Source organism: Ichthyophthirius multifiliis (assembly GCF_000220395.1).
Source record: "Ichthyophthirius multifiliis unplaced genomic scaffold scaff_1120509251205, whole genome shotgun sequence".
NCBI classification, from domain to species: Eukaryota; Ciliophora; class Oligohymenophorea; order Hymenostomatida; genus Ichthyophthirius; species Ichthyophthirius multifiliis.
In genome coordinates, this window is record NW_004086102.1 from 18,993 (window position 1) to 42,529 (window position 23,537).

The 23,537-nt window shown below is 19.9% G+C and overlaps 4 protein-coding genes across 4 annotated transcripts, besides 23 other annotated features; 3 read left to right on the top strand and 1 right to left on the bottom strand. All coding sequences in view use genetic code 6, as the record gives it.

Annotated features, from left to right (window-relative positions):
* Nucleotides 1-1,748: 1,748 nt before the first annotated feature.
* Nucleotides 1,749-1,787: a microsatellite.
* Nucleotides 1,759-1,793: a microsatellite.
* Nucleotides 1,794-1,937: 144 nt separating this feature from the next.
* Nucleotides 1,938-1,988: a microsatellite.
* Nucleotides 1,938-1,993: a microsatellite.
* A 222-nt stretch (nt 1,994-2,215) lies between these two features.
* Nucleotides 2,216-2,266: a microsatellite.
* Nucleotides 2,244-2,295: a microsatellite.
* A 1,513-nt stretch (nt 2,296-3,808) lies between these two features.
* Nucleotides 3,809-3,845: a microsatellite.
* Nucleotides 3,846-3,912: 67 nt separating this feature from the next.
* Nucleotides 3,913-3,965: a microsatellite.
* Nucleotides 3,931-3,965: a microsatellite.
* A 788-nt stretch (nt 3,966-4,753) lies between these two features.
* Nucleotides 4,754-4,788: a microsatellite.
* Nucleotides 4,789-6,637: 1,849 nt separating this feature from the next.
* Nucleotides 6,638-8,261, top strand: IMG5_159330 (hypothetical protein). The gene has a single exon (XM_004030474.1). It carries the CDS (start codon nt 7,390-7,392, stop codon nt 8,119-8,121), a length of 732 nt encoding a protein of 243 aa, XP_004030522.1. The 5' UTR covers nt 6,638-7,389; the 3' UTR covers nt 8,122-8,261.
* A 1,366-nt stretch (nt 8,262-9,627) lies between these two features.
* Nucleotides 9,628-9,738: a microsatellite.
* Nucleotides 9,739-9,841: 103 nt separating this feature from the next.
* Nucleotides 9,842-9,880: a microsatellite.
* Nucleotides 9,881-9,899: 19 nt separating this feature from the next.
* Nucleotides 9,900-9,970: a microsatellite.
* Nucleotides 9,971-9,999: 29 nt separating this feature from the next.
* Nucleotides 10,000-10,039: a microsatellite.
* Nucleotides 10,040-10,064: 25 nt separating this feature from the next.
* Nucleotides 10,065-10,104: a microsatellite.
* Nucleotides 10,105-10,502: 398 nt separating this feature from the next.
* IMG5_159340 (ubiquitin carboxyl-terminal hydrolase family protein, putative) lies at nt 10,503-11,104 on the top strand (the record flags this gene model as incomplete). Its single annotated transcript, XM_004030475.1, has 3 exons — nt 10,503-10,525; nt 10,680-10,736; nt 10,918-11,104. 3 exons carry the CDS (start codon nt 10,503-10,505, stop codon nt 11,102-11,104), a joined length of 267 nt encoding a protein of 88 aa, XP_004030523.1.
* Nucleotides 10,583-10,633: a microsatellite.
* Nucleotides 10,872-10,916: a microsatellite.
* Nucleotides 10,872-10,922: a microsatellite.
* A 720-nt stretch (nt 11,105-11,824) lies between the features above and the next one.
* IMG5_159350 (ubiquitin carboxyl-terminal hydrolase family protein, putative) lies at nt 11,825-20,521 on the top strand (the record flags this gene model as incomplete). Its single annotated transcript, XM_004030476.1, has 7 exons — nt 11,825-12,245; nt 12,716-13,547; nt 13,745-14,474; nt 14,525-14,995; nt 15,048-15,138; nt 15,376-16,946; nt 16,997-20,521. 7 exons carry the CDS (start codon nt 11,825-11,827, stop codon nt 20,465-20,467), a joined length of 7,587 nt encoding a protein of 2,528 aa, XP_004030524.1. The 3' UTR covers nt 20,468-20,521.
* Nucleotides 12,275-12,415: a microsatellite.
* Nucleotides 12,276-12,445: a microsatellite.
* Nucleotides 16,954-16,990: a microsatellite.
* Nucleotides 16,954-16,991: a microsatellite.
* Nucleotides 20,522-21,097: 576 nt separating the features above from the next.
* On the bottom strand, nt 21,098-23,384 carry IMG5_159360 (inorganic pyrophosphatase, putative; the record flags this gene model as incomplete). The annotated part of the gene is made up of 2 exons (XM_004030477.1): nt 21,098-21,468; nt 21,512-23,384. The coding sequence occupies 2 exons, from the start codon at nt 23,382-23,384 to the stop codon at nt 21,098-21,100; spliced, it is 2,244 nt and encodes a 747-aa protein (XP_004030525.1).
* Nucleotides 22,613-22,640: a microsatellite.
* Nucleotides 23,385-23,537: the final 153 nt, after the last annotated feature.

Sequence of the window (23,537 nt, forward strand, 5' to 3'; positions counted from 1 at the left end):
GACTTTTTTTATAAATGCCATATGATAAAAATTGCTTGTAAATTACTTTTGAATCTTATAATATTACAACACCTAAAACTAGAGTAACACCAAATTGAATTATAAAAAATAATAGCCAATATTTAAAAAAATTTTACTATATTGCATATATTATTAATAAGATTCTTATAATATACAATAAATCTAATTCTAATTTAAGATTAAAATATTTATTTTAATTTTAATAGAATTTTTAAATATATAATGAATTTATGATTTTATTTTAACATTTGTTAATATTTTGAAAATCAAATTATGTTCTTTTTTAAAATAAATTATAATAATGTTAAAAATTAAAAAATCTAAATATTTTTTTACTTTTATTATTGTTTTAAAATAGGCTATTATTTCTTCTTTATATTAACTTTCTAATATTTTCGGAGTAATCTTTTAATAATTATATTTAATGTAATTTGAATTTTATTATATTTCAATTAATTATATTTTATAATACTTAATTTTGTTTATCTCTAAAAATCTTTTTTTAAAATAAAATAATAACATATTCTTTTTTAATTTATATTAATAGCATTATTATAATAACAATTATTATTATTCTTTTATCGAATTCAATACTTCATAATATTATTTACAACTATAAAGGGACTAATTTTTCATCCGCTTCCCTAAACATTCTAAAGTTCTTAATTTTATTTATTTTAAAAATTAATTTGTTTTCTATACTTTAAAATTATTATTCGTATTTACGAAACTTTTCATTTTAAAAGTCACCAAATTTATTTAATTCATTTAACAGCTTTTTTTTCATTTAAATATTTTATTTAAATCTTTTCCCCCCCCTTTATTTTTCTTTCTTTTTAATTTTTGTCTTTAAATTTTTTATTCTGTTTTTTAATGATCTATATTCTATATATATTCTATATACTTATTTTACTTATAAAACTTTATATATTGAATAAAATAATTAGCAATTATCATACTCTTCTTTCTTCTTTTATAATATTTTTTTTTTTTTAATACATTAATTTGAAAATATATATGGCCGGCTGAATTTGACATTAATTAATATTTTTGTTAATACTTATAAATATTTTCTTTTTTTACTTTTTATTTTATAATTTTTATATATTAGAGATTATATTATTAACAACAATTAAAAAGTTAATACAATCGAAAAATACTAATGTACTGACTATATATAAATTTTTAATTTTAACCATTATTTTTGTTTGATTTATTTTTTAAAATGAGTTTAGAAATAAAAAGTTGTAGTAAAATTGTTAAAATTCTCACAATTGAATTTTTTATTTTTAAAACTTTAAAAAAATCATTTTTAGAATAAATATAATTATTTATTGCAAAAATATATATTTTTTTTAATTATTTATACAATTTGACTAATTAATATTCATAAACAGATGTAATTAAGGGATAGACATAAGTAAAAAATTATGAATTTCATAATTAAAAAATTATTAGCTTTATTGTTAAGAATATATTCTTTTGAATTTGTTAAAATTAAATTAACTATTTAATCAAATTATAAGTCACTAATTTTTATTTTACAATTGCTAGGAGAGCTTTAATATTAATTAATCAAATAATAATCTTTTATTTATAATAAAAATTTAAAAAAATATAAATTATTAGCTAATAGTATTAATATATTAATTATTTTTAATATCTTCATTTTATTCCAAAAGAATATAAGATTAATCTAAATTAAAAGTAATGACTGAATATATATTAATTAAAAATAAGAAAAAAAATTAAAGAAAGAAAAAAAAAAAAAGTAAATTAAATTTTTTAAAAATAAACTTTTATAAGAATATGAAATTTATCATATTTATTTTAATAAAATATTGTTTTAAATTATAATATATAAATCATTTAAGTTATTTATTTTTACAAAAACTTCGCTTGCCTTAAAAAAATGATTTTTTTTTTTTTCGAATGAATTAATTTTTTTTTTTTTTTAAATATTAATTCAATTAAAAGGAATATAATTTATAACTAATTTGAAAGTACTTAATTTTAAATATATTATAATTTTCTAAAATAATACTAAAAGTATTATTTTAAAAGTTTTAATGACATGTAATTCTTTTAGAGAATTATCATAATTTTTTAATTATAGTTTTTGATAAATCTATTATTGGGTTGGAAAAAAATCATTATAAAAATATAATATAAAAATATTAATTGGATAAATATATTTAATAAAATATAAAAGATTTTATAAAAAAATAAAAATTAAAATAAAATACATAAAAAACTAATAAAATAATAAAATAAATTTCATTTAATTATAATTATATCTAAAAAAGTTGATAATATATAGGTAACGTCGTAACGTCAAAATATTTACAACACTGATATATTATTTAAATAGAATTATATATTAATAATATTATATATTGTGAAAATTGTCATAATGTTAATTTTCGCATCTTATTATACTAATTCTTAATAATATGAAGTTAATATTATATAAATAAATTTTTTTATTTAATTTTTGTGTTTGTAAATATTTTGAAATTACCTGTATATTTATATATTAATATTTAAAATAAAAATAGTTTCAATATCAAATAGGTCTAAATTTATATAATTAACTAGGATTATTAATAGCACTGAGACAAGGACCAATAGATCTTAAATGAATTTCAAGGTCTTGCAATTTACTATTAAGTAAATAAATAAGAATATAGTCTTAAAAAAAATCCTTAGACAACTCTTTAAGTATAATTTTAAATTATCTACTTTATTAATTTTCGTCAGCCCAAATAGTCCAACCATCAATAAAATCTTTTTTATTTTCAAATCTAATATCTTTTTTTAGCCATTTTTGAAATTCTTTTAATTTATGCAAATTATTTTCTAATCTATGTAAGGATTTTTGTGTAAAATGTGTATGGAAATTAACAAACTTCCTGAAAATGTTTCCGAAATTTTTAAATATGTTTCTATGTCTACATTGCTAATATTTATTTTGTCCTTTCATTCTAACAGGCCATTCAGTTTTGTGCCTTGTATGGCTTTCCAAAACTTCATCTTCATTATCATTTTAAGCATGGTCATCACTTATATTATTTTAATTATTTTATAATAAATTATTATTGTTTGGATTATTATCATTTAAGTTTTGATATGATTTATGTTAAGTTATGTAAGGAGCTTCATTTTGGTCAACATAATTGTTAATTTTATCATCATTTTGTCTAAAATAATTATTAGGATTATTATTTGCTTTAAAAGAAAAAGAGTTTTCCCTGAAAAATATATTCGGTTAGTTATTATTTTGGTTAATATTTCCTTAATTAAAATAAGAGTTATTAGCAAATAAATAAGGATTATAATCTATACTAAAACTAGGTTATGTATTCAATAATAATTAAGGATTATTAAATGTATCGAACGTTTAATTTTATTACACACATCCTCCTCCTAAATTATTAAAGAAGAATTGTTGGCTTGGGTTTAGTTTTTTAGGAGTAAATGATACTTAGTTTTGAAAATCAAAATATGGCTCTGTTATCCCGTCTTTTGTTATAGATACTACTTTTTTCATTTATAAACCTCCCCCTATTGGATTAACACTGCTTGTTATAGATACTTTTGATTATAGTTAGTTTAATGGTAAATTTTCTAAATTTTATTAATCATCTGATAGTCTTATATTTGAAAAACTTTGATTATTTAAATTGTTTGTTCCTCCGAAATATATACCAGGAAAAGGTAAATTGTTTGCTTGCATTTTTATATTTTTTTAATTAATTTTTATTTTTTTCTTTAATACTTTTTTTCTTATATATATATATATATATATATATATATATATATATTTAATAAATAATATAAATAAATAATTTAATTTTAAATTTTTAATATTTTCAATATAAATTAGTTTTTATAATAAATTTTATGTATAAATAAAAAATTATATAAAATAATAAATATATATAGGGTAGTTTAATGAAATTTTAATTAATTAAAAAAATAACTTATCTTAACAAAAATTATCAATATTAATATTAAATCATATTTTAAATTATTTATTTATCATTCATTTTTAAATTTACGAAATTATTTATTAAATTATGGAATAATAGTAAAAAATAAAATTTAAAAGTAATTATAAAAATATATATGTAGTTTATAGATAAATAAATAATTACCTTACTACCTTTAATTAATAAAATTCATTCCATACAAAGTTTATAATTTTTTAATTTATAATATTTAGACAATAGAATTTATATTTATAATGAAAAATATAAATATAAAAGCTCAAACACATTAAATATAAAAGTTTTAGTTTTTATAATAATATTATTAAAATATCATATTTATTTATATTAGTTATAATTTATTTTTTATATATCAATTTTTTAAGAATTTTTAATATCATTCAATAATTAATTTACTTTAGGCGTATAAATATCATTTACACTCAATAATTTTTATTTAATATCAATTTAATTATTATTTATTCTAATATTTTAAAGTGAATAAATGTTTTAAGTTTATTAATTTATTGTTATTGAATTATTCTATGGATTAAAGTTTAAAAATGAGTTTGAATTCGTTCTTTATTATTTTTAATCTTATTCTTAGATTATAGATTATTAAGAAATATTATTATTTGTTTAAATAATATCGTTTTTTTCTTTTAAATTATTCAATGAAGTTATATTATTTTTTTATAAATTTACAGAGTTTAAATTATGATATGATTTGCTTTTGATTTCTTATTATTTTTTTTTATTTAATTAATTTTTTATATTTTCTAATTGTTCTAACCTTTATTTTTCTTTTTTTAATATTTCTAAATAAAATTATTGAGAAATTTATTCCTATTAATTTTATTTTTATAGTGAGCTTATTTATTCATTAGTCTCGTTTTATTTTTATAAAGGTAAATCAGGTATTTATTTAATTTAAAATTAATAATTTTATTATTATGAATTTTATATTTTTTCAATTTAATTTTATTATTCTTCTAATATTATAATTTATGGTTCTTTTTAAGCCTCTAATAAATTTTATTTTTATTAATTTTCAATTTACGTTTTTTTATTTTATAATTAGCTCAGAGTTTTTATTTATTCTTTTTAATTTCTTTATAGTTATTAACTTTTATTTTTTTATTGATATTATTCTAATAATATTTACTTTTTTAAGTCATATATTTTTTAATTAGTTTAAACTAATGTTAATTAATTTTTTTTTTGCTCAATAAATTACTATTTTTATATATTTTAGACAGATTTTTAACTATTAATATTTAAATTATTTTCAACAAAATAACTAGTTGAAATTTTATTATAAATGTGTTTTTAATATTAACAAACTAAATTTCCATTTTTTTTCTCTTTTTCTTTGTAATTATCATTAATAAAAAGGTTTCTTTGCTTTTCTTCTAGTTTTACAATCTTGGATGATTCTATGCTTTATAATATTTCTGATACATCTTTACTCAACATATACTCTTGAATAGTTGTGCTTTGACATACTGATGGACTTGATTTTTTTATCTAACTTATATTTTTATTAATTAATTTGTTTTACTAATACTCGAATGATTATTATCTTATTTTTTCTAATGTATCTTTTTTTTTATTTATATAACTTTTTTTATATTTTAATTATTATTTTAATATAAACTATTGTTTTTCGAATTAAATCTTTGTTAAGGGTTTTAAGAAGAAACGATTTTTTAAAGAATTTATGTTACTTTATAATTATCATATTATGTTTTTTGCATTTTTATTATTAATTTATTTTTGGTGTTTTTGTTCTTTAATTAATTTAGTTATTTATATGATTTTTAAAATTTTACTTATATTGCTTTAAAATGATAAAGAAACAAAATTAAATAATTCGATATGAAAATAAAAAAGTGCTTATTCGATATTTAACAAAATTAAACAAAAAAAAAAACAATAAAAGCTAAAAATTATCTTAAACAAAATTTATATATAAAAAAAAAAGCATACATAATAAAAAGTAAAATAAATAAAAAATAAAAACAGGAAAACTATTTATTCGCTCATTTTATAATAATCTCCCTTGCTAATTAAGTTAAAAGCTTGTTTAAAACATCATCAGCTAATTCCTTTTGAACTGAAATTTATTCTCTATATAACTCATAATTTTGAATTTCATAAAATTCTAAATCTTCTTTTGCTACTTAGTTAATATTACAAAATTTATTAACAAGTAAAAACTTAGATGAAGAATTTAATTTAACATCAGAATAATAATTAACAGGTACAACTTTTTCCACAATTTATAAACATTAATCAAAAGAAATTTAAGCAATATGTTCCCATCTTAGTATAATTTCTGCTTCAATCTCTGTTTTCTTAAAAGCCTTATTTTAAAGTTGAATTTCATGTATATTTTTTATAATATTACTAAGAAACTTTTCTTAATAAGCTAAACAAATTACTTATTATTCTTGATTTTTAATATCTGTTTATTCAAATAAATTAATTTATTTAAAAAGTTAGTTTCCAAGAAAATTTTCAATATCTTTTTAGGAAACAAGTAAATTCTAAATAATTAAATTAGTAATATTTTTTATCAAAGTATTTTTTTTTTTTGATTTTATAATAATGTTTTTAAAATAAGTTAGTATTTTTTAAACGTTATCATAATAAATTTAATTTTTATATAAATCTTTGTCAATATTTTTTTCATTTTCTCCATATTCATTTTCCTTTGTTTCATAATAAAAGTCTGATTTCTAATAACATTAGTCATTATCATCATTTTTGTCTTTATTTGAAAAACTATTAATATCGCTATTCTTATTTGGATTTTTTTCAGAAAAACCTTATTTTTCATTTTCTTCCATTTCTGCTAGAAGTGCATTTCTATCAAAAATTTTTCCTTTTTCACTCATTGGATCTACAAAAAAACTTCCATTTTCTTTAGAAAGAACTTTTGGTCTGATAGCATTTTTATCAATTATTTCTTATTAAGCTTTTTCTAATTCCTCATTTAAATAGGATTTATTTGATTTTGCACTCTATATTGATTATTAAAATTTATCTTCTGAATCTTCAAAGTCATTTTCATAGACATGACTTTCTTCAGTAAGTGTTTTATCAGTTCCTTTTTTACTTCTGTTTATACTTTATGTTGGCGAATCATTTAGTGAAGAAAGTGCTTTTTTTTCTTTATTTAATATTTTCGGAGAATTCGTTCTCTCGAAAGATTTTTCATGTATTAATTAATCATTTTTCTTTTAAAGAAGCTTAGAACAAGTTGTTCTATTAGGGAATAAGTCTTGCTTGATTTCTTCAAGAAGTATTTTACTTAAATAATCTACTATTTCTTCTGTATTGTAATCATTTACCTTTTCACGCTCTCTTTCACATAATGAATTCCATATATTTTCGTCTGATTACCAACTTATTTTGCTGTCTTAGTTTGCCTAAAAATCTACACTGCTGTTTTCTAAAATGGTTTTGTCTTTTTCTCCACTTTACTCAGTTTTTAAATAATTCACTGATTCGAAATCTAATGTATAACCATCTATTTATTGTTGAGTTTTTTTATCTGTGCTTTTTTTCTCTTGTTTTTCTCTATTTCTTTCTAGTATATCGTTTAGCTTATTCTTTTATGGATCTTATGATTTTCCTAAATAAGAGATTAATGCATTTATTTAATTGTCCTTTTGTTAAAGCTATTATTAATATTATTATAATATATGGCATTGTTGGGTTTAAAGAATTTAGTTTATATCAAGGCTTAAAGGATTAAAATTGGTCAATTTTTACATAATTTATAAAAGAACTTTAAACATTATTTCTTACTTAGTTTCTATATTTTAGATTATTTAATTAAGCTTTTCATCCATATTCTATTCTAAAGGTTTCTTTTAGGAATCTTTATATGCAAAATAAGTATTTAAAAGGGAAAACTTACTTCCAAAAGATGAATAATTAAGCAATTTTGAGAAATCTAAATGAAATTTAGAATATAAATATTCTGATTTTTCAAATATTGTTTTTTAGGTTTTTACGATTTATAATTTCTCTTATTACCACCTTTCGCAAATTTTTTTAGTTTCTAAAAGCATCTATTATACATCACTTTATATATTATTGAACCTTAATTTCTCTTCATTTAAGTTTTTAGTTATTTCTAATGATTATTACATATTTTTTTTAAATGGAGGATTTTATTGTATTTTTTAAGAATCTTCTAACTCTTCTTCTATTGAAAACTAATATGATTAACTTTTATTAATTTCTCTCCTTTATTTTTAATCAGTTTAACTTTTATTATCATTTTATTATTAGTTTTTATTTTAGAAATTATTATTTTCTTTATTTTAAAAAATAGACTTTTAATTGGTATTTTTTTAATCAAATTTTACTTATTTTTTTTATTTAGAACTCTTTTCTGCTATATCATCATCTTCTTAAATTAAAGATTAGATGCTTAATTCTTCTTAGATAATTTCTTCACTAATATTGTTATCTGTTTTTTATTACTAAATTTGAGAATCTTCTTTTATAGATTCTTCAATTAGACTTTCCCTTTGTTCTTTATTTTTATTATTATATGATTGACTAAACTTGAAACTTTCTTAAATTGAAGACGAGGAAAAGTTATTTTTTTAAAAATTTTTATTTATTGCAGACGAATTTTTAAAATTATTACTTTATAAATTTTCATCATCTGGAGGATAGAAATCATCTTATTAATACTTTTCTTCTGAAATATAAGAAATTGATTTTTCTAATGATTATTTTTTATTTTTAGAAATTTACAAATGTTTAAAATTATTTTTTTCTGGGGAAGAAGATAATAATATTGAACCTTTGTTTCTTTTCAAAAAGGCATTAATTATAGTTTTATTATCATTTTCTTAATAAAAAAATTATTCAAAAGTGTTTATTAGATATTTTTTTTATTTAAGTTTTCATTTAATTTTAAATTTTAATAACTTAATTAATTATAAGAATAATTAAAAGTTGATTTTTTTTAATCGAAATTTAAATTAGCTTCAAAATAGAGTGCTTTTTATGCTTTATTTTATTAATAAAGATTTTACAGTTTTTGTATTTTTTTTTAAAATTTTCTTTTTTATATAAACATCTTAATTAAACTTTATATTTTTATGCAACTTTATTATCGTTCTTATTAAATAAATTATTGCTTATTGTTTATATTTTTTATTTTTTAAATATGCTAGTTTTTTTAAGGAAGATATTATTTATATTCTTAAATATAATTATTTAAATTTAAGTCATGATTTTTTATAGTGTCCTCTAAAGGATTTAAGTAGCATTATGGAAAGTCATTTATTTTTAGAGTGTTTTGTTGAAATTTTAAATTTAAATCTTTTTGCTTAAATTCAAATTCATAATTTTATAACTGTTCAGATTTAAGCTATTGTTTTTCTAATTATAAAATCTTAGTAATGGTTTTAAATTTTGAAGAACTATTTATTTATTTAGTTTCTAAAGGTTTTTAGAATTTCCTTTAATCATATTTAATTGGTTTATTTGGTAATATAATTTGCTTTTGTTTAGTTTTTTTCATTTATAAATTTGGTATTTTTGATAAAAATAAATTAAATATATTTGTTTTTTTATGTATATCAACTTATTTATTTATTTATAAATATATTTAATTATTTATTTATTAATTTATTAATTTATTAATTTATTTATTTATTTATTTATTTATTTATTTATTCTTTTATATATTTTATTTTCGATTTTTATATTATATTTTATAATGTATTTTTTTAATTAATATTTTTTTAAAATTTTTATATATATTATTTTTATTTAAATATATAAAAAAAATTTAAATTATTTATAATATAATTTAATATTATAATTTATATTCATAAAATAATTATATATTTTTTGTTATATTTTTTTTTTATTTCAATATTTTTATTTATTTTAATTATCTAAATTTTTTTATTTATTTTTTTATTAGATATAATTTTATTATAATAGATCCGAAAATTATTAAATAAATAAAATAATTATAATATATATAAAATTTACTATAAAAAAAAAATTATATTAAAAAATAATAAAAAATAAATAAATATCAATTAAAAATAAAAGATATGCAACTTTAATAATTTTCTCCTATAGAAGAATCTATACTCGAAAAGTCTTAATGGTATAAAGTTAAAGAAAATGCAGTAGGCCTTCTTTAAATAAATGAAAATTAAAACATGTTAGTTATTAGTTCAATTTTAAGTCTTTTAGACTTAATATTTGATACAAAACTAGACCAAATCGATACATAATTTTATATTGATGATATTCTTTTAAATACAGTTAAAAATATTATTAGGCATAAATATTAATATAAAAATAACTATGATATTGCAGAATAAATTATTAAAAAAACTATATAAATTATAAATAAATTTATATGTTGTGATAATGTTAAATTTTCAGAAATTCTATTTAATATTTTTGAACCTAGCTTGAAATTTTTTACTTAATTTAATAATGACTCTTTAGAACTCTATCCTGTAAATTTTTAGATATAAATAAATATAATATATAATTTTTAATTAATTTTTTTATTTTAAACAAAAAATTAAACTAAAAAAAATCATAAATAAAAAATAAAATTAAATTTAATTTAAATTATATTTTTATAATATAAAAAATAATTATACATAGTTTGGTAAAATATATTAGAGGGATGAAGCACGAATTAAATTTGAATAAGAATTAAAAGTAAATGATTTAATAGATGCCGTTTTAACAGATTAAAATAATTAAAGGAAATGTTGGTCAAGAGCAAAAATAACACAAATTCATAATAATTAAATAGCTATTATATTTATTGGAACCTAAAATAAATTAAAGTATAAAAATATTATAATAAAAAATAATTAAAAAAAAATAAAAAAAAAAGATTAATTGATAAATCTTCATATTAAATATAACCTTTAAATTCGAGAGTTTTTGATTTTGAACTAAGATAAAATTTAAAAATTAATGATGAAGTAGATTGTTGTGATAGTTCTTAAATTTGGTATAAATCCCATGTTTTAGAAGTAAAAGATGAAGGAACAGAAAATAAATTAGTTTTAATAGGTTGACAAAAATATTATTTTTTTATTAACTGGATAAAAAAAATATAGGTTTTAGGGTTTATAGAGAAAATGGAAATAGATTGGATTTGTAAAAAAATTTAAAATATGATGGAAGAAGTTAAAAAAGTGATACATATATGTCGGTATATAGCCCAAGAATAGCAAAATTAGGAAAGTTTTCAAAAAAAGTATTTAAACCTACAGATAAGAATTGCATTGAGGATTCATTAGATGATACAGACGATGCTTTATTTGAAGAAGATGATAAAAAAGAGAAAATATTTGGAATTAATAGAGATGAAAAGGTAAATGGAATTGTTCCTTATTTAAATTTTTTTGGAAAAATGGGTGGATTTGATAATATTTTAAATAAGATTTGTAGTTAGTAATGTCCTTTGGAAACTTTATAATTTTTACTAGCAAGCATTTTTAATGTTTAAAGATTTCTTTATAGAAATTTTATCTAAAATTTTGTATAAACAGCATGGGATGCTGTTAGTAGAAATTTAACTAACCCAAATGAGGCGTATGTTAGAACTTTTGAAAAAGAAAAAATTGAAAGTGTGGCAAATTATTTTGATTGTCTCCTTAAAAGAAATTATAGTTTAGGTGAAAAGTATGAACTTATTTGCGAATTTTATTTAAAATTGGCAGTTTTGTGTTATAAAACTGAATTTTTAAAATAAAAAATTATTGGAATTAAACTTTTTAATGAAACTATTAAATATGTAAAAATTATTTCTTTGGTTTAAAATTAAATTACTGCAAGTTATATTGTATAAAAAATATAATATTTTTATATTTTTTTATTAATTTTTATTAAAGATGAATGAATTAATAAACAATAAAATTATAGAAGATATTTATATTAATAATATACATTCAGAAATATTATCCAGAAGTGGAGATTTGATAAAATTTTTATCAAAAGAAAACGCCTTAGACAAAAAAATGATAAGTTAAATGTTTACTGCAAATGAAAAATAAGATTAGATGACAAAATAAATATTTATAAAATAATTAAGCTAAGTTGTTAAAGATGCAAGCAAAATATAGAAACAATATTTCATTTAAAATATTAAATAAATAGATATAAAAGATTTAACAAAAGAACATATTTAATTAATTTATGAATTAAACAAAAAAAGTGAAAATAATGCAGTATAAAACAACAAAAATAATAATAATATTATAATAATAATAATAATAATAATAATAATAATAATAAATAATACATAAATAATTAGAATATTAATTATAATAAAAATAATGATTTTAAAAATAATAATGTATATTATGATAATAATTATAATAATATTCATTTAAATAATGATATTGATAATAATAATTCAAATATCATTAATATTGGATATGCAAATAATGTAATAGAAAATAAAAGCAATAATTGTTATTCAAATTAACTTAATTTTGAAGAAACATAAATTTTAAAATATTTATATGGTCTTTTAATTGACAAAGATATTAATATGCTAAATAAAGAAATATAAGACTAAATTTAAGAAAAGTTTTGTGAATTAATAAAGAATAAAGATGGTCATATTTAAAGAGAATATTTTCTTAATTTATTAAACTTAAATATTCAAAATAATTAATCAGTTTAACATTCAATAAATATTATGAAATAAATAATAAATACTTATTCGATAAAATTTAATACTTATAATTAAAATCAAGAAAAATATTATGAAAAAATGACTTACAAGCATGAAATTGTACACGTTTTAACTAAAAATTAAGGATTAGTATAGAATATATTGAATAATATATAATATTTAAAAGAAGAATATGTATAAAAAACTGAAAATTAACAAACATCATCAATTTAATAAAATAATTATTTAAGCAGATATTGTAATAAGATTAAAGAAAGAATCGAGTTCATTAAATTCTTGAATAATTGTTTGGATACAGAAAACAAATTTATAAATGCTGGGTTTTTATAATCTTTGTGGAAAGATATTGTTAATAAGGCTATAGACTTGGAAGAAGTTGATATTATGTATAAATGGATTAGAGATTTAGCTGAATAATAAGGAGAGATTATATAAGAAATAGGTAACTTTTTGTAAGAATAATTACTATAAAAACCTAGTTTAGTGTAATAAATTAGTTTAGAAGGATTTAAGTGTTATAAAGTAATGTTTATATAGCTTAATTTGTAGAATAATATGCTAAAAGTTATTGATGATTAAAAAAAGAATAAATTTTATGGAAGTGATGGATCGCATAATTATAATATGTCCATAGATAAAAAAAAAAATGAATGTGACGATTTAAATGATAAAAAATATAAAAATGGATAATTAAATTACGAAGAAGGATAATAAAATAATTTTTAAAAAATAAATTATGAATGCAACGATGAATAACAATTTAAATTTTATACTGTTGTTCAGCCTTCATTTTTAAAAGGTTTTTTTATATTTTGGTAGTTTATATATTAGTCGTAAAATGCTTAAGTTATTGAATTAAGTATTGATTTTGTGGTTAAAATTTATCTTTCTATTTAATCCTCTAAATAAGAAACAATTTAAGTTCGTTAAAGTTTAATTTAATAATGTTTTGATTTTCTTTAATAAAATTTGTAAATAATTAATTTTATTTATTTTAATTTTTAATAAATAGGAGTAATTATCCAAATATAAAAAAAACTATTGATATAATAAATGCACTTTTAAATGAAAGCGAGAAAAAAGGAATTGGAAATTTAAAACCTTTAAATGGACTAGTAAAAGGCGAAATATAAAATTTGTTAATAAATAATGAAGCTACATTTAATTATGAAGGAAATAAAAAAATAGAAATAAAAATAGAATCTAATAAAACAATTATTGATTTAAAGATTTTGATCGCTAAAAACATTTAAACTTCTTGGGATTAAATAAAATTAATAAGGGCTTCTCATTTTAATTTATTAAAAGAATCTGATAATAGTAAAACTATTGGAGAAATACGTTTTAAAAATAATGAAACCATTACTGTGGAAAAAAAAGTTGTTCCTACTCTCTCTGAGGTTCCTTTAACTAATGAAGATGGTTCTTTATGTGATCGAGTAAAAATAATATTTATTGATTGGTTTAATTAATTTTCTGTTGATGGAAAAATGGATAAAGAAAATTGTGCTAAATTTATACATAGTTGTGCTAATGATAATTGCAAAGCAGATGATCCGAGAGTTATCTAAACTTTTAATGAATGGGATGACGATAAAGACAATTTACTTACATTAGAGAACTTTCTTTCTTTTTATAAAAAAGCTTGCTTTGATAAAATAAGCGTTGTTTGGAAAAACCTGCATTCTCATGGATATAGAAATGATTTAAAAAAGCTTTCCGAAATAGGAGAAGAAGTTGAAGTAATTTTTTTTTATATAATATATTTAATATATGAATTTATAAATATTAGGATATTAATATTTTACCAAGAAAAATTTTAATGTAAAATTATTCTTTTTATAATCTTCTATTTAGTCTATTAGATATTAATGAAGTAGCTGAATAAGTTAAAAGTCTTTTAAATAGACTGCCTATTTCACCTGAAATTATGAATAAAGTTGTTAATTTGGAAGGAGTGAAATAAGTAAAAGATAGAAATTGGAATTAAATATTTGATACTTAAAATAGTTATAAGCTTTTGTATATTCTAACTATTATTGAATATCTAATGGAATAATAAGATGAGGAAAATAAAATTATTAATAACGTAGTTAATTGGTGTGAAGAATTTATTGAGTGTGGAGGATTTGAATAATTATTTATTGTCTTTAAGTAGTATTCATAACATGATTATTAGAAATTGCCTTGTAATTAAAAAAATATTATTTCTTTTATACTTAGAATTATGAAAAATTACTTAACTTCATTGTTTACTAATAAGGTATTTTTTAAAAAATAAAATAAAAAATAAACTGTAAAATTATATATTTTAGATACCTCAATTATATAAAATTAATTATTATGCAACATAAATTAAATTTTCACTTGACATTATTGATGAAAATTTAAGAAATTTAGAAGAAAGTGATATTAAGTAAAAAATAGAAAAAGAAAAAGAATAAGAAGAAGAATAAAAGACTAAAACCGAAAATTAAAAATAATAAAATACATACAAAAACCAATTTATAAATGATTAATTAAACCAAATATTTCCTTAATCTTTATAAAATAATACTTTGTTATCTTAAAATAATGCAAATAACAAAAAAATAGGAAGCTTTTCAATAATACCATTATCTAAGCAAAAAATAAAAGAGCCAGCAGACTTTTAAAACTTAAAAGAAAAACTTAATGGCAAGTTAGGAGAGATGATATTAAACACATTAGATTTAAAATAGATATTAAAGAAATTAATAGAAATATTACACAATATACTAAGTGGAATAAGTGATTTGGAAAGTGAAGATCGAGTTATAATAGATTTTTCTTGGTGTATAATAATAGATATAACTTTATTCGATAATTAAACTAGAAAAATATTATATGAAAGCGAACTTTTTGAAAGTATAGTTATGAATGGACTATTTAATTAGAATTTGACAGTAAGAAGAATATTTTCAAATGGTCTTTATTTAATAAGTAGATATGATAGAAGTAAATTTTCTGAAAATTTATTAAGGATTTTATTAGAGAATATTCCTAATTGTAAGGATGTATCAAAAAGTGACTGTAATTAATATTATAATTTGTTTTGTAAAGTAATTTAAGAGTCTAAATTTATAAATGATTTTTAAATTGATTACGCGACATTAGTTGTTAATATGATTTAGAATATAAAATCCCATGTTTCTTAAGAAACTAGGGAAGGTAATAAATGTGATAAAATGTTAATAGGATTTCTTAATATGTGTGATAAAATTTTTAGCTTAATTTAGCCTTCTTAAGTGTCTAAAGTTGTTGATTTGGTTGAATTTGCATCTTATTTGTTTAATACGTGTCTTTTTGTGAAAAATCCTTAGAATATATTGGAAGATATGTCTTTTGAAAGCATCTAATAAATGAATTATGTTTAATATAATCCTGATTTTTATATTAAATGTAAATAATAAGAATCTAGAAAAGCTGCATATAATGTTCTAACCACTTTAAGTAAAGAAGATATTAGAATTTATAGATAAATTGTTGAAAAAGAATTACCTTAAGTAATTGACTCTGTTAAAACACCTGCTATATGGAATTATAAGCATTCTAATGAATAAAAAAGCCATTAGAATTATGTCGGAATTAAAAACTTATCTCAAATGTGCTATATGAATTCTATGCTTTAATAATTTTATATGACTAGTACTTTTAGATATGCACTTCTATCTGCTTAAGATGAATAAGAAATAAATTTAACTGAATATAAAGGAATTTAAATAGATGATAATGTATTACATTAGTTATAAAGAATGTTCTCCTTTTTGGACTTATCAGATAGATAAGATTATAATCCTATTGGATTTTGCTTTTCTTTTAAAGATTATTCAGGTTAGCCGGTTAATGTGGGGATTTAATAGGATACATAAGAATTTTTGAATATGATTTTTGATAAATTGGAACATAGTTTGAAATAAACGCCTTATAAAAGTATACTTCAGAGTATTTTTGGAGGATAGACTGTTTCTTCACTTACTTGTCTGCAATGTGGTAGTACAACTAGTAGAGATGAGTTGTTTTATACTCTTTCTTTAACTGTTAATGGATGTAATAATTTGAATGAATCGTTTTAGAAAATGATTGAAGGAGAAATTATTTCAGATTATTTATGTGATAATTGTCAAAGAAGATGTGATCAAGCTAGAAGAATTTGCTTAAATTAACTTCCGAATATTTTAATAATACATTTATAGGTTTACATTTTTTAAATTTTTTTAATTTTTTTTTAATTTTTTTTTTTTAGAGAATTGTTTTTGATTTAGATACTTTTGCAAATAAAAAAATTAATACAAGATTAGAATTTCCTCATATATTAAATACATATAAATATACACGCGAATTTTCAGATTTACAAAAAATTCTAGAAGCAAAAGATTAGGACATTCCCTATTTAGAAAAAAAAGACTCAACTTTAATAGATGAGAAGATTGAAAACCATGAAGATAATCTCCAATATTAATATAAGCTAAAAGGGGTAACTGTTCATTCAGGAACAGCTGAAGGAGGTCATTATTATTCTTATGTAAATTATAAAGATGATAAATGGATAGAAATGAATGATTCCAAAATAAAAGAATTTGATGCTTTAAATATTGAAAGTGAATGTTTTGGAGGTTTGTCGTAAAAGCAAGGTGATAATTGGTGGGAAAAAGAGGAGACTTAAAAAAGCGCTTATATTTTGATTTATGAGAAAACTCTAAAAAATACAATTAAAATTTATGATAAGAATATTGATTATTATAGTTTTTAAAAAAGGGTTATTCCAAGAAGTCTATATGAAGAAGTCTGGCTTGATAATCATTTTTATATGTAAGATAAGCATATTTATTCGATTGAGTTTTTTACTTTTTTTAAAAATATTGTCCTTTAAATGCCTAAGCCAGATGATTATATACCTTAATAGAATACATTTTATAATAAATTTGAATAAATAAGTGAGGAAAACTAAATTCTTTATTAAAATTTATTAAATATATCTTTGAAATTGATATTTAATGTACTTTTGAAGGCAAATGATAATTTGGCTTTGAAAGATTTAATTATTTAAATCAAATAAATTATCGATTTAATACCTTAGTATGTATTCTTATTTTGTAAAACGTTTATCTTTGAAAATCAAAAATAAATAATTGAAATTTTTACTAATTGCTAAGATGCTTTTACTCGTTAAAATATATGCTAATTATTGGTTTATGCAATCAATATTTTTGTTTCTTTTTCTTATACTTCTGGTAATAATTAAGATTAATTTTTAGTTTTTGAAGGATTTCTAGATAGCTTCTTGGATATTTTAAATACTGAAGTGGCTAAAAATTGGTTAAAAATGTAACATTATTTAGAGTTTTGGAGAGATTTTGTTTAAGGAGGCGAGTATTAGGTATAATGGGCTTTCTAAAAAGAATTTATTGCAAGATTTATTGATTTTTTCTTAGGAAAAAGTTCCCCATTGACATGCTTTGGAGAAAAAAAACATGAAATAGGAAATAAATTTGTATAATCATCATTTTAACCTTTAATATAATTAGTATATTATCTAGTATGTAGAAGTAGCATAATTCCAAGTGAAGAAAAATAATATGAATTATCGTAAAATGACAAAATTTGTTTAGAGAATTAAGAATTTTATTAAAGGTGTATGATTGAGAATTATGATATATAATGTTTAGGTTACTTAATAGTGTATATGTGTTATAATAATATGTAAATGAGTGAAATGATAAACAAATTAATATTAAAAAATATATATAAGAGCACAAATGATTATTTAAAATAATATTTAGATTTAGTGCATTATTTTTTGAATATAAATGATTAATTTTCTAAATATAGAATCGAATTACTGTTCGGTTATCCGAATTTGAAAAACAACTACATTAGTAATAATTATTTAAGTAATTAACATTTTTCTATAGAATGTAAAACAAACGATTTAGATGCGTAAATTTATTTTTACGAAACTAAATATAAAGATGATAATTGTATGCCTTTATTAAATTAAATGCTTCATTTTAAAAGATAAAACGAAAGTGTATGTTTGAATCTAATTAATGCATGTCTTTAATTATGTAAAACGAATCCTTTAATTTTTGATTTTGTTATTAAGAGCCCTGCGCCTAATTATTCTTGTCCCTTGTATACTTCTTGGATTAGGCCAATGGTAGAAAATGTACTTTAAGACACTATAAGGTATTATTAAAATTCTTAAAAAGAAAACTTTTTGAAAGGTATTTTAAGTCTTTGTGATGAATTAGAAAATTCAATTTTGATTAATTATTAAAACTTTGATTCTTTAAAACCTAATTATTTCTTAGGAAAAACCTGTTAAGAATATTTGGTAGAAGAAAAAGTTTTGGGTGAATAAAATGGATAGAAAGTTATTTTAAATGTTTTTGATATGGAAATTTATTATGCAGATTCATTTCCGGACGGAAAAACGAATCTGAGTTTTCCAGAAAATATAAAAAATTTTAATATGTTGCTTTTTTCATAAATAGATTTATAAAATTCGAATATCTAATGCATTTTTTCTTATAATTAAAATTAAAATAATAATATAGATTATAAAAAACCTGCTATTAATATAAAGTAAATTAATGAAGATAAAAATCAATTTTACAACTCAGATGATGAATAACAAAGAGGAGATAATAATAGGCTTTTTAAAGTTTAAAAAATCTCAATTACTAAATCTGCGGAGAAAAATAATGATGATAAATAAAAAGATCTCGATTCTGATTCTAGTACTAAAGCAGTTTACAAGTACACATAAAAAACGAATACCAATTATGAAAACAATAATAAAAACATAAACAATAATGATATAAATCCAGCTGTTAATAATAATTATATAAATGATGCTGCACCTTGCAATAGTGAAGTAGAAATTGAGTAAAATAATGAAGAAGTTAATTAAGCTCAAAGTTAATAAGTAGAAAACAATATAAATCAAATTATTTATACAAATTAATAACACTAATAAATGGAAGAAGAGCAATAAAAAGAAGAGTTAATAAATAATAAATAAAACGAACATAATTTAGAAGAAGAAGAGGAAAACATAAATAATTATACTAATAAAGTAAGCGAAGTATAAAATAAAATAATAAATGAAAATATTCAATTATTAACGACAATAAACTTAAATGTAAATGTAGGAATCGTAGCTAGAAAAATGCTCATTAAAAATATGACAGATAAAACAGTATAAGTTTCTATGCTTTTTAAACTTCCTCAATAAAGTCAATAAGAACTTACTAAAGCTTAATAAAACTTTTTGTTTAAATATAATTAACCATTACCTTCCGCAACTGTTTTCACTATTCCTCCAAATACTTCTGAAACTGTACTTTGCATTGCAAAATATTTCCCTGAAATTCCTTTTGATTAATATGAAGGTCTTTATGAAATTAGTTTCGTTGATAATATATCTAATAATAATAATTAGGTAAATAAAAATAATTAAATTTCTAATTAAAATATTGGATGTGATCCTATAGTAGAGTATGAACCTTAATAAATTCCTGTTATGGGACCTTTGAACCATAATCAAGAAGATTTTGGCTATTAATTAACTGATGCTGAAGCTTAATAAATTGCTTAGTAAGCTTCTGATGAATAAACAAATAATTCTTAATTTAAAAGCTGTTTAACATGCACTTATGAATAACCTGCTTAAAATATTATGTGTGAAATGTGTTATACTTCATTTAAATGATCATTTGAAATAATTTAAGAATTTATTTAACTTTATATAAATAATATATATGCTATGTATCATTAAATTTTTATTTTAGTATTTATTTTTAGTTTTTTTTTCTTCTTTTTAATAAGAGTAATATTTAAAATGAGATAATAAAGTTTTATTTAATATTTAAAATGATCTAATGAATATTATTTATTTATGTTGTTTTTTTTTATTTTTTTCTGTAATATATATTTAAAAACAAAATACAATACAATAAACAAAATTCCTTTAATTATTTTTTAAAATTAATATTATTAATTAATTTTTTTTTACTCATTTATTTCCTAATTAGAGCTTATGAAAAAAAAAAATAGTTAATAACATTTTTTAACTTTTGTAATTAGTTTTTGAAAAAAAAATTAATGAAAAAATAAAAAAAACAATAAAAACAAATTATGTTTTTTTATTTCATTTATATAAAATTTATTATAATAGTTTTTATCTAATAGTTATAAGAATTAATGCATATTTTTATAAAATATAATTATAATAGTTAAATTAAAAGTATTTATATAGTAAAAAAAATTAATATTTTATAATAAAACATTATTTTTCAATAATATTTTTAAACTAACAAAGAAAAATACAAAAAAAACAAAATCAGCATCCATGTGAAGTAGGTGAAACACTGCATTAAAGTAAAGCTGTACTATCAAAAAATTTCACAAAAACAAGAGAAAAAATTGCTGAAAGTTTAACTAAAATATTCAAAGAAGGGCCAGAAGTATCTTTAAGTGGATCTCCAACAGTATCTCCAATAACAGCAGCAAAATGTTCTTAAGAACCTTTCTTTTTAATTTCTCCCTAACTATTCATAAACTATCCACTTTCAATATATTTCTTAGCATTATCCCAAGCACCTCCAGAATTAGCACTCGAAATAGCCATAGACACTCCCGAAACAAGAATTCCAGGCAGGAGACCTGCCACAGCATTAGGTCCTAAGAGCAAACCCATAAGGAAAGGAATTCCTAAAAAAATTAATGTAGTATAAATTAATGAATAAATAAATACCTATTGCAATAAAAGCAGGAGCAAACATTTAATTAATTGAAGCTTCAGTAGCAATTCTAATACATGAAGCATGATCAGGTTAAGCTTAACCAGTTAAAATCAAAGGGTTACTTTATAATTACCTTCTCACTTCTTTTACCATTTATAATGCTGCTTTACCAACAGCTTTCATTGTAAGAGCTGAAAATGCATAAGGAAGCATTGCCCCAATAATAACTCCAGAAAAAATCAAAGGAGTAGTCAAATCAACTCCGTCTATAGGATGTGAATTAGCTACATCGGAGGCCCTTGAGACAAAAGCTCCATATAAAGATAAAGAAACCAAAGCCGCAGATCCAATAGCAAATCCTTTTCCAATTGCAGCAGTAGTATTACCAGCAGCGTCTAAAGCATCAGTTCTGGTTCTAACGGCTTCTCCCAATCCGCACATTTCGGCGATTCCTCCAGCATTATCACTTACAGGGCCATATGCATCAATAGCCAGACCAATAGACATAGTAGAGAGCATGCCTAAAGCTCCTAATGCTAATCCGAACATTCCAAGAAGACTATGACAAATAAAAGAAGTAATTCCAAGAATAACTACAGGTGCAAAAGTAGACCAGTTTCCTAACGCTAGACCATAAATTATATTTGTGGCAGCTCCGGTTTCACATGCTTAAGCGACTTCCCTAACAGGTTAGTACGAATAAGAAGTGTAATAACCAGTAATAAGTCCAATAAATAAGCCTGACCAAAGTCCAGAAGCTGCACAAATAAAAGCATGTACGGGCGATCTATCAAAATTTTCATAATTAAGGCCATATATTCTTTCAGGGAGAGAAATATATCCGGCTAACCACAAAAAGGGAGTCGTGATTAGAGTCGAAATTAAAAGTTACGAAAGGAGTGTTCTAGAAACCGCAGATAGAGATTCATTATTTTTACTATGAGCGAATATAGTAGTTATTAAGCAAGCAATTATTCCAAAAGCAGAAATCAATAAAGGATAATATAAACACTAGGGTTAGTAATAAAAAGCTGGGGATTAAGATGCGACTACAAGAGCTGCAGAAGTTGCTTCAGCAAACGAACCAAATAAATCACTTCCCATGCCTGCAATATCTCCTACATTATCTCCTACATTATCAGCTATTGTTGCAGGATTATTAGGTGAATCCTCAGCCAGGTTTCTTTCTAATTTACCTACCAAGTCAGCTCCTACATCTGCCGCTTTAGTAAATATACCGCCTCCTACTCTTCCAAAGAGAGCTATAGTGGAAGCTCCTAGACCATATCCTGCAATAGAATCGTACATTCCAGCATATTATTTATAATCATCTTTTACGTACATATTAGTATAGATAGCAATTAAGATAGTCAAAATAAGCAAACCTAAACTTGATAAAGTAAATCCCATAACAACTCCTGCTCTGTAGGCAACAGAAAAAGCCAAACTCATTTTATTTTAAGCTTAAAAGGCTGTTCTATAATTTGAAAAAGTAGCAACCCTCATTCCTATATAACCGCTTAAAATAGATGTTACTGAGCCTAATAAGAATGATACAGTGGTCCATAAATATCCTAGTTTTTCTTCTACTGTAAAAAATATTACAAAAGCCATCAATATACAAAATATTGAGATATATTTGTACTCTTCGGTTAAAAATGTAGATGATCCTTATTCTATATGTCTCGCTATTTCGAGTATTTTGTATATATTTTGGTTTATTGTTTGATCATCTTCTTCATAACTATTGTATGCGTCACGATTCTGACTTACTGTTGGAATAAGCTTTACGCGAGATATTTGGATGGCATTTATTATGGCCCAAATCAATCCTAGAAAACAACATAATATGATTATTAAAATATTTGTTTCAGCGCTTAACATTTTTTTTTTACTTATATTATATAATAGTTAATTTTTTTTAAATATTAAGTATTTAATTATTTATTGTAATTTGATTTTTTTATTTTTTATTTAAATAATATTTTAAATTAATATACATTTTGTTATAATATGTTATATTTTTAAAATGATATA